This window comes from Camelus dromedarius, chromosome 1 (assembly GCF_036321535.1).
Source record: "Camelus dromedarius isolate mCamDro1 chromosome 1, mCamDro1.pat, whole genome shotgun sequence".
Lineage (NCBI taxonomy): Eukaryota > Metazoa > Chordata > Mammalia > Artiodactyla > Camelidae > Camelus > Camelus dromedarius.
In genome coordinates, this window is record NC_087436.1 from 104229927 (window position 1) to 104244624 (window position 14698).

General features: G+C 34.4%; 1 protein-coding gene across 3 annotated transcripts in view; it reads right to left on the reverse strand.

The window, feature by feature from the left end:
• Positions 1-14698, reverse strand: part of TBC1D19 (TBC1 domain family member 19) — a 131296-nt gene that overhangs the window by 63296 nt on the left and 53302 nt on the right. For all 3 annotated transcript variants that reach the window (XM_010988505.3, XM_064487636.1, XM_064487641.1), the window contains 3 exons: positions 9383-9455; positions 1791-1829; positions 136-248 (listed from right to left, as the gene is read on the reverse strand). In XM_010988505.3, the coding sequence (XP_010986807.1) occupies positions 136-248; positions 1791-1829; positions 9383-9455 (225 nt within the window). The remainder of the gene's footprint in view (positions 1-135; positions 249-1790; positions 1830-9382; positions 9456-14698) is intronic.

The following is a 14698-nucleotide window of genomic DNA, read 5'->3' on the forward strand; positions in this document are numbered from 1 at the left end:
TCAACTATAACGAATTTGACAATTAAAAAGGGGATAAATACTAAACTAAGAAAAAAAGTATTTCCATTTTGAATAAAGGGTCTTTGAAAAATAAATACCAATAGCTCAAATTGGGCCCATCCGTTTTCTCCTTACCTCAGGTTGACTGGAAATATTCAAAATGAGAGCCCACAGTTCAGCTCTCAGCGCTGTGGGGCTTCCTTGCCTGACATACTGCTGAGCGGCAGCACTATCTTGCTCTGCTAGAACTGTCAAAAGTGTATTAAAATCTCATTAGGAAATTCATAATGTAAGATATAACACTGAAATATTTCATTAAAAATCTTTTGGGAAGCTAACATTTTATCTTTACATCGAACATACTTACATCACACCTTTTACTCCCTGAACTTTGATGTGGCCTTATTTACAGCCCTGTAAGTTTTAAGCCTTAAGCTCTTCCACCTCCTACCCAACCCAGGGAAAGTTTTTAAAGCAGGTATCTTGAGATGACTTTGCTTTAACTATAGTTCCATGGATCTGAAACTAGTTTTGCATATATGTAATAATTTTTGGACTCCATGACCAAGTAAGGTCATATCTACAGAAACCGTGTATTTCTTATGTGTATTCTATCTACTAAGTCATGAATGTTCTAGTAGTTGGAAGTAGTACATTATTTGAAGTATTATGGCTAAGAGTTATAAAGGATGTAGATATCCATCCTATTAGATTTTTTTTAGCTTTTTGCCAAAATCAACAGAAAAGAGGGATTTTTAAAGAAGTAAAAACAAAAAAGATCTGACAATCTTTTACGAAGGCCAAAAATTGTTCACAGTCAGGTTCACAAAATTAATATATTATCCTTTTGCTTTCATTTTCATTTTCATGACAATACTAGCTATTAAATCTGGAAATTAAGCACCCCCCCAAACAAACAAAACAAAACAAAAAACCCCACAAAAGAAGGCAAACTAGACAACTGCTGATATTTGTCTAACAATATTGTTTTCCTATATTTTTTTAAAAGAAAAGGGAAAAAAAAATCTTTCACTAAATGAAAATGATAAGACCAAAAGAAATAAAAGGACCATATGAAATAAAAAGAGATGAAACATATTCTTCAATTTGCAACTGTGTTTAATGAAAATATCGAATCATAAAATGAAGTCTTTGAAATAAATAAAATTCTGAAAAACTGAACCAGGGAGTTTAGAACATGATAATATAATTGCCACAGAAAGTTCATTCTGATACAAAGACTTATCTGCATTTCATATTTCAAAGGCAAAACAGGATTTATAAAAACAAGGAAAAGAATCTTCAAAAGATGGGGAAAATTTATTCTCCAGAACGCTAAGAGCTGCTTCAATTACTAACTCCTGCCATTGTGAACAGACATCAGGAAGTGAGACAGTTATTATTTTCTCCTGATGCAGAAGCATATTCCTATTAACACTAATAAGAAGTGTGTGAGCACATCAAAGAGAGAACCTGCCTCTTTGATTTTAAAATGAAATTCTACCGTTGAACGGATTAAGCTAACTTCCTTGAGGAATGTGTGCCTGCATTTATTTCCTTTTAGTGAACCATCTGTGTACTGCTTTATCTAACATTTATTGGAAAAGCCAAAATGATGCATTTCCCCTCTTTATTAAGGTTCCCATTGTCTTATCTACATCGTTAAATATTATTCCTTTTTAGGTTTTTAGCTTTTCAGAGATTAAATTTCAGTTGAGGGTATACTATGCAGACATTTACTTAGGACTGTCTCATTTTCAGAAATTATAGTAAGCAAATCAAAAGCTTACCTTTTTGCCCAATACGTACATGCTCATTTTCAAAAAGTTCTAAAAATGATAAAATAAAATAATCAGACACAAATATGATCAGCCACATTTAGAACAGTATTATCTATTTTTCTCTGGTATTGACACTTAATTATTTTCAAAGCTGAATGGCTCTATAGGAAACTATAAGAATATTTCTCTTTACATGTAGAAAAATCTTTTTTTTAAATTGTTTAGTTTGTAGAAATTAAAAGGAAGTTAAGCACATTTAATTAGAAGAAAAAACGTATAAATGCCTTTCCTTTGTTCAAATAATACAGAGTATCTTCTCACAACACAAATTTTTCTGTCCAATCATCTTTGATTTTTTTTTTCCCTAAAAACTAAACCTGTTGACAGCTTCATTTGCAAATCCCTACTTCTACTCTAATCTACCATGAAAGCATATCTAATAAAAGCCTTAACACTATATAGGTAAAATCCCAGTATACAAATGCCATTTAAAAAGATTATGTGGGAGAAGCAGATTTGTTTCCTAAGTGCTAATCATAATGAAAAAAACCTCATAAACTGGATTACATTAAAACCAAAAACTTTCTGTTCATCAAAAGACACTATTGAGAGTGAAAAAGTAAGTCAGAGAGAGGGAGAAAATATTTTATAATACGTATATCCAGCAAAAGACTTATATTCAGAACAGATAAAGCACAGGTAAGTCACAAATAGGCAGAAGATGTGAACAGGTCCTTTACAAAAGGGGTGATCCAAAGGACCAATGAACACACGAACAGATGTTCAACCACATTAATCAACAGAGAAGTGCAATTAAAACCATTATGAAATGCGCACTCACCACAATGGCTAAAATGAAAAAGACCAAGAATTTTAAATGTAAAGAAAATGGAGCAAATAAGCTTCTCGTACAAAGGTGGTGGAGTGTAAATTAGTACAATCACCTTGGAAAACTGTTTGGCAACATCTACTAACACTGACTATATGCACACCCTAGGACAGTCAGCAGCACATCACTGTCAGGTGTACACCCTAATGTGTACCGATGTGCACCAAGAGACTTATACAAGAATATTCACAGCAGCGCTACTGATTCTACAGTCCACCCTCCATATTTGTGGGTTCCACATCGTGGCTTCAGCCAACTGCAGATTGAAAATACTTGAAAAAAAATTCCAGAAAGTTCCAAAAAGCAAAACTTGAATTTGCTGCATGCCAAGCACTACACTGAATCTGCAACAGTGAACTGATGTGCTGGCAGTCCCTCCTGTAATCTCCCACCACTTCCTGGACCCTCAGCCTCTCTCCAGCACTTGTGTTGAGTGTTGTTTACCTTGTGTCTCGCTCATGCATTGCTTACGTTGTGTGCGCCCATTGTTTCTGTGAAAAATGGCTCCTAAAGAGCAATCAAGTGGTCAAAACAATCCAGCAAAAACTAAGAGGGAGCATAAAGTGCTATCTCTCAATAAGAAAATAAAAATCTTAGATCTTCTGTAAAAGTGGCATATTGCTTGCCAAGGTGGGCTATAAGATTGGTAAGAACAAATCAAGCATTTGCAAAACAAAGTAGAAAGAAGCTGAAATTTGTGGAAGTGTTAGTGCTGCCCCAACAACAGCAAAAATGGTCTCTGGTTTGTGACCAAGTGCTTGCAAAGTCTGAGAAGGCATCAGGTGTGTGGCTGGAGGATGTCACAGAAGCATATATATCCTTGTTAATGGCAAAATTATGTGTGAGAAAGCACTTAGTCTCTTCGAGCACTACCGCAAGGCGGGCACAGAAGAACGCAGGAGTTCGATTAAGTCTAGTAAGGATCAGCATTCTTCCACAGTAAGGGATGGCTGGCTAGTTATGTAAAGTGCTGCAGCCGTAAGAACTTAAAGATCACGGGAGAATCAGCAGTGACTGATGCCAAGGCAGCTGCAGCATTCCCGGAAGAGCTCAAAAAATTTATAGAAGAGAAAGGCTACCCTCCAGAGCAAATCTTCAATTGTGATGAAACGGGCTTGTTCTGGAAGAAGATGCCCAATCGTACCTTCATCCATAAGGGGGACAAGCGGGCCCCAGTGTGAGATCTGGACATGAGGGAGAAGGAGACCTGTCCTGGGCTAAGGTTTTAATGGTTTTCTAGAAAGAAAGCCTATTCTGTGATATCCAGGTTTAGCCCAGCTAAATATAAAGTGGTACTGTACTTCTAGTTTCCATTTGTTACTATTTTCAGTGTTAGTTTTTCAGATTAAAAAATTATCCATAAAGCTGCTTTTACTAAATAGAATATTTGAATCAAAGTATCCTATTCTTTCAGTTTATTCTATTCCTAATGGCTCTGAAGTAATTAGTGAGCAGATTATATCATGATGAAATTAAGTGCTTGGGGTTCCAGCCAAAATACAATCATTTTCTATCACTAAAGTACTTGAATATATTTATTTTAAAGACTGCATATAAAATAACAATACCAGTTTCATTTTAATTAGCTCTGATTGCCGAGACAATAACCAAAGAATCAAAAGTCATCAGCCAATTCCTGTCTCTTATAAAAGTGGACAAAACTACTGAATGCTTAGTGTTGTATTACTGAAAGTAGTATGAAATTAAGACTCCTCTACAGAATTTATTCAGTTACATGAAATATAATGATTTTTCTAAGTGCTGTTTTCTATAGTCCAAGAATAAGAAGCCCAAAGAAGTCAGATTTGCAATATACACTCTGTGTTACTCAAAGAACACTCTGAGGACCACTATATTAATAGATACATCTATATTAATAGATCTTGCTTGGGAAAAAAAGATCCCTAGTGAAATGAGTTGGGGAGAGGCTGCACTAGAAGTTAATTTAGGACTTCCCACAGTCTTTAAGACAGGAACATACACTGTGTATCTTAAAAAGGTATATGGTACAGACTTTCCCAAACCTTATTTGACAACAAAGGCAACGATGCCCTCTTTTTCACAGGGCGTCTATCTGATGCACGCTTCATGGACACACTTCAGGTGAAGATTGTTTTTTTTCTTTTAGAAATAAGCTGTAGAAAATGTCTATTTAGCAGAACCCTCATTTAATATGATTCATTATTATATATAGCAGACATCAGTATCAGATATATGACCCCCTCCTTTTCATAAAGCCTTATGGAAGAATGCTGATCCTTTTAACATAGACCTTATAAATGCTTTCTGTAGAAAGTTTGTGTACATATGCATGTGTGTGTATGTGTGTATTTAAAATAAATGCATATGCACAAGAGTTTGTAGGAATAATGAATATATTTAATGGCTCTTTTATTATTGTTAAATAAGGATTCTATATTACAAAGGTAAGAACTTTTCTCCTGATTTTTACATAAGGCTGTTAAGTTAGTAAGTGAGGAATGTACTTCAAATACAAAAATTGAATAATAGTATTTATAAAACATAGGTAACATAGATTTTTAAAGATGAGTAAGAAGAATATAGTTCCATTAAGTAACTCTTAATCCCAAATAGAAAACTGGCCTCTAGCCAAACACAAGTATTAGCAACATTTTCAAACATTAAGCATTACACTTCTAGTTTAACCAAAGCCATAGTCATTGACTAAGAAAAATAAGTAACAGTGAATTATAGGCAAAAGTAGTTACATGTGACTCCATTCTTTCCAAGTAATACTGTTAACTAGCAATTCTCAAGTCAGGCAAAAATCCTAGTGCTAAACCACTAAAAAAAAATCTCATTGGATAAATACCAATTTAACCCAATTTTTAGTAGTCCTGCTTTGAGATGTAAAGAGAGCAAAAATAATTGCACCAACTAAAGAGATTATCAACCTCCTATATAGGCAGACTTGTGTTCTTTTCTCTGCTCCAACTGCCTCTTATAATAGGAATAGCAAATGCCAAATTGATTGTTATCTAAATCTTATTTTCTGCACTATCATTCCTAAGAGCAAAAATTATGTCATATTTATGTATTCACTAGTGCTTGGCCCTTAGTAGGGTCTCACATTTGTTGTATTATGAGTGAATCAAAGAATTATACTCTAAATTAAGGGGGAAAATAGGTTTTCTAAAGCATAGCTACTATTAGATTTAGAATAATTTTAAATAATTCTTAAGAGTTGTTTCCAAAGTGAAAAACATGATTATCATACAAGGCTGTGTATTTCCTTTCCTTTTTATTATGCATTGCTATCACTGGCCATGAATAGAAATATAAGGTATTTGTCTTACTTTGTTCAGGCTGCTATAACAAATTATCCAGAGGCTGGGCAGCTTATAAACAACAGAAATTCATACTTCACACTTCCGGAGGTTAGAAGTCCAAGTTCAGGGTGCCAGTATGGTTGGGTTCTGGTGAAGGCCCTCTTCTGGGTTTCAGACTGCCAACTTTCTGCTATGTTCTCACATGGTGGAAGGGGCTAGAAAGCTCTTTTACAAAGACACGAATCAAACTCATGAGGGCTCTGCCCTTGACCTAACTACTTTCCAAAGGCCTTACCTCCTAATACCATCACCTTGGGGATTAGGACTTCAACATACGAATTTTAGGGGGACACAAACATTTAAACTGTAGTAATATCTTATTCTATAAGATATCTGATATCTTCTTATAAAATAAGAAAAGACTATCAAAAAGGGCAGGAACGGGGGCAGTATATAACAGCAGGCTTTGGAGGCAAGCTGCTTAGTCTTGAATGTTGGTTCTATCACTTACTAGCTTTGTGACCTTGGCTAAGTTACTTAACACCTCCACTTGTTCAACTTTAAAATGGTAGTAATACTTCTACCTCACATTATATGAGAAATTAAAATCATAGTTCAATACCACTATCTACCACTAAAATGACTAAAACAAAGGAGCTGGAACACACCAAGGATTAGCAAGCATGGAGAGCAACCACCACTTAGAGACATTGTTGGTGGAAGTGTAAACTGGTACTTCTACCACTTTTCAAAGTTCTTTGGCAGTTATCTACTAAAGCTGAACTTTTGTAAACCCTAGGACTGAGAAATTACATTCCCAGGTGTATACTCAACAAAAGGGTGCCCATATGTTCACTGAAAGACATAGTAGGATGTTCATAGCAGCTTTATTTTTAATAGCCCTAAGCTTGAAACTGCCCAAATGCCCATCAACAGTAAAATGAATAAATAAATTTGTGATATATGAACTCAGTGGAGCATGATAATGGAAAAAAAAGATCTTCAAATACATACAACAATATGGCTGAATCGCATAAATATAATGTTGAACAAAAGAAGCCAAACATCAAAGAGTGCATACCATATGCTTCCACTCACAGAAGTTCAAGAAATGACAAAACTACTCTATGCTGCTAGAAATCAAAATAGTAGTTATTTCTGACATAGAAGATAAAGACTGAAAGAGTGTAGAAGGGGGCTTCAGTTTATTGATCTGGTGGTACTTTAACAGGTATGTACAGTTCATAAAAATTCATTAAGCCATTTTCTTATGATATATGTACTTTTCTATATGCATTATGCATTAATAAAGCTTTTTAAATTTTATTTTATTGAGTTATAGTCACTTTACAATGATGTGCCAATTTCCAGTGTAGAGCACAATTTTTCAGTTATACATGAACATACACATATTCATTGTCACATTCTTTTTCACCATGAGCTACCACAAGATCTTGTATATATTTCCCTGTGCTATACAATATAATCTTGTTTATCCATTTTGCATATGCCTGTCAGTATCTACAAATTTCAAACTCCCAGTCTGTCCCTTACCACCCCGCTCCCCACTGGCAACCACAAGTTTGTATTCTCTGTCTGTGAGTCTGTTTCTGTTTTGTATTTATGCTTGTTTGTCTTTTTCTTTTCTTTTCTTTTTTTTAGATTCCACATATGAGAGATCTCATATGGTATTTTTCTTTCTCTTTCTGGCTTACTTCACTTAGAATGACATTCTCCAGGGACATCCACGTTGCTGCAAATGGCGTTATGTTGTTGTTTTTATGGCTGAATAGTATTCCATTGTATAAATATACCACAACTGCTTTATCCAGTCATCTGTCAATGGACATTTAGGCTGTTCCTATGTTTTGGCTATTGTAAATAGTGCTGCTATGAACACTGGGGTGCAGGTGTCTTTTTGAATTAGGCTTCCTTCTGGATACATGCCCAGGAGTGGCATTGCTGGATCATATGGTGAGTCTATTTTTAGTCTTTTGAGGAATCTCCATACTGTTTTCCACAGTGGCTGCACCAAACTGCATTCCCACCAGCAGTGTAGGAGGGTTCCTTTTTCTCCACAGCCTCTCCAGCATTTGTCATTTGTGGACTTTTGAATGATGGCCATTCTGACTGGTGTGAAGTGATACCTCATTGTAGTTTTGATTTGCATTTCTCTGATAATTAGTGATATTGAGCATTTTTTCATGTGCCTATTGGTCATTTGTATTTCTTCGTTGGAGAATTGCTTGTTTAGGTCTTCTGCCCATTTTTGGATTGGGTTGTTAGTTTTTTTCTTACTGAGTCGTATGAACTGCTTATATATTCTGGCGATCAAGCCTTTGTCGGTTTCATCTTTTGCAAAAATTTTCTCCCATTCTGTAGGTTGTCGCTTTGTTTTACTTATGGTTTCCTTTGCTGTGCAGAAGCTTGTAAATTTAATTAGGTCCCATTTGTTTATTTTTGCTTTTGTTTCTATTGCTTGGGTAGCCTGCCCTAGGAGAACATTGCTGAGATGTATGTGAGATAATGTTTTGCCTATATTTTCTTCTAGGAGGTTTATTGTATCTTGTCTTATGTTTAAGCCATTCTCTTATGATATATGTACTTCTCTATATGCATTATGAATTAATAAAGTTTTTAAAATGGTAATAATACATACCTATATCTCGAGTTGCTGAGTGGTTAAAATGAGATAAAACACATGTAACACATAGTATATGCTCAATAACTGTTTATTATTATTAACAACAGCAATAATAATAAACAGCCAACTTCCTTATTTTATAGAGGAAGAAACAAGTCCAGAAATATAAAGTGACTTCTCCAAGTCATACAACTAGCCAGTGGTAGAGGAAAGACAGGAACAGTTCCCTGACTCCTGTCTAGTATGATTTCTACTAAAATATAGATCTCTCATATTTTATGTCAATTTTTGCTTTCTGTTTATCATAATTAAACATTAATCTGGTCTTTTATGTAAAGCACATTGTATTTATGCACAAGAAGAGAAACATCAGGGTAATTTTCTGGATGAAGAGACACTATTTTTGAAGCCTAAGTTTATACAAGATAGAATGTCAGTATTCACTTAAATTGGTGATATTAAAAACAATAGATAGTGATGTCCAATAAAGGGAAATACGAGTGTTGCTAATGAAGATTTTGCCAATAAAATGACTTATATATGTCTTATGTCTTTTCAAAATTATTTTAAAGACCTTCAAATAAAAAGACAGAATCTAGTTGAACTCTAATAATTACAACACACAATATTCTATTCAAGAAATTAATAGCAACCAAGTAGAGGCAAAAAGCATGTTAGTTGTCAGATATTAAAAAATACTACATTAATTTGAAAATAAGATAAATCTTAAACTTACTCTCATGTTCATTTATTATATGCCATATGGAGAAATACTAACCAGGAGGCACTTGTGTAGAGTCATCTATACCCAGTTGTCCTGTAGTTAAGCCAAGTTCTACAAAGAATTCTTTCTGAAAAATAACACATAGAATTAACATACATCTCAGACATTGCTACACATTATTAAAAAAAAAAGCCTTCATCTAAACATCAACTTAAGTGAAAAAAATCACAATGTAAAATGAATCTTTGCTTCATCAAATATTTAAAATAGAACCTTTAAATAGTAATGCATTAACCCAAAATTTTCCCTTTTAGGTAATAAGCTAATCACTAAAACTAAAGAATAATTATTCTTTTGAGTAAAAAACTGAAACATTCAAATCTTTCTTGAAACATACATACAGTCTATGTAGCACTTATCAATTTTATTTTCTAAATTCATTGTCTAAAATTACCAATATAATTCTGTATCTGTGCTTTCTATGCTACCATACTTCACTCAGCTCTTAATCAACTAAATACTGCAAATATACAAAACAACTTAAATTAATTTTTAAGCAAAATTAGACTATCAAGTGCTCTGCTAAAATAAGAATAAATTAGATTTATTCTGCAGACTTCCTCTACTTATTTAGTAATCTCTAAGGAAAGTAATCACATTTGTCTGGTGTTTTTAAAATATAAAACAATTCCATATTATTCACTTATTTTTATGCCATAAGTAATTAAGTATTTCTATTAATATCTGCCTTAGTGTTTTATTACTATTCTGATTGCTAAAACCAAACTTCCCTCTCCTTTAAAAAAATGGAATTAGTTTTAATCCTTCATAATAATCTATTATTATTTAAGCTAGTGATTTATTTGTGTCCCTCATAAGACAGTTATTCAGCTGAACATGCACACATAGTTCATTTTTGTATTGATTTTAAATAACTGCCATTATATTTCAACTCTGAACTAGCTTGATTTTTATCTATACTTTAAAAAAGCATTGCAGCTTGTTACCAATTTTTAATTACTAAAGATGTAAAAATTTAATGTCATTCTTCCATTTTCAGCCACTGTCATCCATTTACTTCAAACACTCTTCCTTCATTGAAATCATTAGAATTAATAAGGCATTTGATTTAATAATCTTGATCTTCATACTACAAAAGGAACTTAGGCATAGTAAACATTCCAGTATTAGGTTCTGTATTCACAATGGAAAATTTTACTTGTGCTGAGACATGTTAAGGAGCATAAAAGAACTCTGAACATCCTTTTTCTATTTCACTGCTCTGCACTGATTTTTTACTATCAGTAGACCTGGGCCCTAATCTCAGATTTTCTTCTCTATGAACAAGTATTACCTTTTATCAACCTCTATCAAAGCATAAAATCACATCATATTGAAATGACCTTTTTACTGTCAATCTCCCCACTAGCCTGAAGCTCTTGGAAGAGAGGGACTATCTCTTACACTTACTTGTACCTCCAGTATTTAGCATAGTGCTATGTGACCACAGTGGCGGGGGGGAGGTGGCCACTAAATATTTAACCACACTACTGAGTTCTAGCTCCAATCTTCTGCCTCCATATGACTGAATTAGTGAACAGGAATTGATCAGCAACTTCTCTTTAGAATTAATAAACTTCAGTTTCAAGAAATTCCTTTTTGGCAAGATAGGGGTAGGGAATTAAGAGGTACAAACTACTACACATAAAATAGATAAGCTACAATGATATGTGTACAACACAGGGAATATAGCCAATATTTTATGATAACTATAAATGGAATATAACCCTTACAAATTGTGAATCACTATGTTATACATCTGAAACATACAATATTGTACATTCACTATACTTCAATTAAAAAAAAAAAGAAATTCCCTTTTAACATGAATGCGTCTACATAACATCATGAATAACATTTAAAGGCCATCTACTATAAGCTCACATAAGACTCACTGAGTCTTACAAGTTCAGTGCTCATACGGACAGCCCAGGGTTACAGATAAACTATGCACGCTGGAGTCAAAATCAATATATATCACCAGGCCACATGATTCAGGAAAGGCAGGGACAACTATCCCTACGCCTTCAGACATTAGGTATATATAGCCAGTTTTCTAAAAATTAGCCATACGCTTTTGGTTCTCCAATAGTTCAGAATAAATCCATATCAGTTCCAGGGCTCTTCAGACAGACAGAAGGCATAATGAGTCCCACTTATGTAATGCTGAACCTTTTCATACATTACCTTTCCCCTGCTTCTTTACCTAACAAACTCCCTCAAACTATTTCAAATGGTAGTACCTCTAAGAAGACCTCCCACCACTACCAGAAGAATCTGACACTTCTTTTGTAGAGCCATATCACTTTGTATAAATTGCTAATAGGACTTCTAGCATCTTTTAAAAATAAGTTTCTAAAAATTTTTTTATCAAAGTTGCAGTAGCAATGGTTAATAGTTATATACTGCTTGCCATATTCCAAGGATCATCTATATGCTTCATTTTTACATATTATAAAGTTTCCCAGGGCTGCCATTAAAAAAAAAATGTAGTTGTAAACAACAGAAATTCATTCTCAGTTCTGGAAAGTCCAAAATTAAGATGTAAAACAGGGCCATGCTCTCCCTGAAGGCTCTAGGAGAGAATCTGCTCCATGCCTTTTTAGCTTCTGGTGTTGCTGGCATCTCAGTGTTCCTTGGCTTATAGATGCAACACTGCAAACTCTACCTATCATATCACATTCTCCTTGTGTGTCTCTCTTCTGTGTTTCTTGTCCTCTTATAAGGACAACAGTCATACTGGATTTGGGGCCCACCCTGCTCCAGTAAGACATCACCTTAATTTCATCTGCAAAGACCCTATTTCCAAATGAGGTCACATTCACACGTAGTGCAGGTCAGGACTTCAACGTATTTTTTGAAGGAACACAATTCAACCTATAACTTATATCTTAACTTACTGATCTGCACAACACTTCAGTGAGATACTACTATCCATATATTTATAAGAAAACTAAAACTTAAGGTCAAGAAAATTTGCCTAAGGTCACACAGCCAGTGAGTGGCTGAGCAAGAATTTAAAACCAGGTTTAAATGGTCATACTGCCCAAGGCAATCTACAGATTTAATGCAATCCCTATCAAATTACCCAGGACATATTTCACAGAACTAGAACAAATCATAATAAAATTTATATGGAACCACAAAAGACCTAGAGTTGCCAAAGCATTACTGAAGAAAAAGAAAGAGGCTGGAGGAGTAACTCTCCCAGACTTCAGACGATAGTAATCAAGACACCATGGTATTGGTACAAAAACAGACATATAGACCAATGGAACAGAATAGAGAGCCTAGAAATGAACCATAAACTTTTGGCCAACTAATCTTAGAGGCAAGAGTATACAATGGAATAAAGACGGTCTCCTCAGCAAATGGTGTTGGGAAAACTGGACAGCAGCATGTAAATCAATAAAGCTAGAACACTCCCTTACACCATACACAAAAATAAACTCATAATGGATCAAAGACTTAAACATAAGACAAGATACAATAAACCTCCTAGAAGAAAATATAGGCAAAACATTATCTCACATACATCTCAGCAATGTTCTCCTAGGGCAGGCTACCCAAGCAATAGAAACAAAAGCAAAAATAAACAAGTGGGACCTAATTAAATTTACAAGCTTCTGCACAGCAAAGGAAACCATAAGTAAAACAAAGCGACAACCTACAGAATGGGAGAAAATTTTTGCAAAAGATGAAACCGACAAAGGCTTGATCGCCAGAATATATAAGCAGTTCATACGACTCAGTAAGAAAAAAACTAACAACCCAATCCAAAAATGGGCAGAAGACCTAAACAAGCAATTCTCCAACGAAGAAATACAAATGACCAATAGGCACATGAAAAAATGCTCAATATCACTAATTATCAGAGAAATGCAAATCAAAACTACAATGAGGTATCACTTCACACCAGTCAGAATGGCCATCATTCAAAAGTCCACAAATGACAAATGCTGGAGAGGCTGTGGAGAAAAAGGAACCCTCCTACACTGCTGGTGGGAATGCAGTTTGGTGCAGCCACTGTGGAAAACAGTATGGAGATTCCTCAAAAGACTAAAAATAGACTCACCATATGATCCAGCAATGCCACTCCTGGGCATGTATCCAGAAGGAAGCCTAATTCAAAAAGACACCTGCACCCCAGTGTTCATAGCAGCACTATTTACAATAGCCAAAACATAGGAACAGCCTAAATGTCCATTGACAGATGACTGGATAAAGCAGTTGTGGTATATTTATACAATGGAATACTATTCAGCCATAAAAACAACAACATAACACCATTTGCAGCAACGTGGATGTCCCTGGAGAATGTCATTCTAAGTGAAGTAAGCCAGAAAGAGAAAGAAAAATACCATATGAGATCTCTCATATGTGGAATCTAAAAAAAAGAAAAGAAAAGAAAAAGACAAACAAGCATAAATACAAAACAGAAACAGACTCACAGACAGAGAATACAAACTTGTGGTTGCCAGTGGGGAGCGGGGTGGTAAGGGACAGACTGGGAGTTTGAAATTTGTAGATACTGACAGGCATATGCAAAATGGATAAACAAGATTATATTGTATAGCACAGGGAAATATATACAAGATCTTGTGGTAGCTCATGGTGAAAAAGAATGTGACAATATGTGTATGTTCATGTATAACTGAAAAATTGTGCTCTACACTGGAATTTGACACAACATTGTAAAATGACTATAACTCAATAAAAAAATGTTTAAAAAATAAAACCAGGTTAGTTGGCTTCAGAATCTAATCACCTAACCATCAACCTAGTCTATCTCTATACGCAATAAATAGAAGTTAAATCAGCTAAAAGACTTAACAGGAACAACAAAATAGCAGCTCCCTGTCTTATGTACTCCTCCCCAACACACACACATTCACACAGACACAAACCCAATCATAATTGGCCCACTATTCAGAAACAACCACTTTCAACTTTTTTTTTCTGGTATTTATCTCCATATCTGAAGTCACAAGTATATACTGCTATTTTTAATATACCAGTTTCAAATACCTATTGATTTTTTATGATAAATGAGGATTTTTAGCTCATGTACATTCTCTTTTCCTCCCTCCATCATTCCAATATAAGTATATATCAATTCTTGATTAAATCTAAATTAAGAGTTTACATTACCATGACTATTTAAATATTATTCACTGCTGAGGCATGCAGTATGTTATAAATGTTTCCTTTGTTATACTTTTTTTCATACCGTTCATAACTAAACCACTTTTTCACTTATACTATTTTATCTAATCACTTACCTCTTCCTATACCCTTTAGCAACTCTGA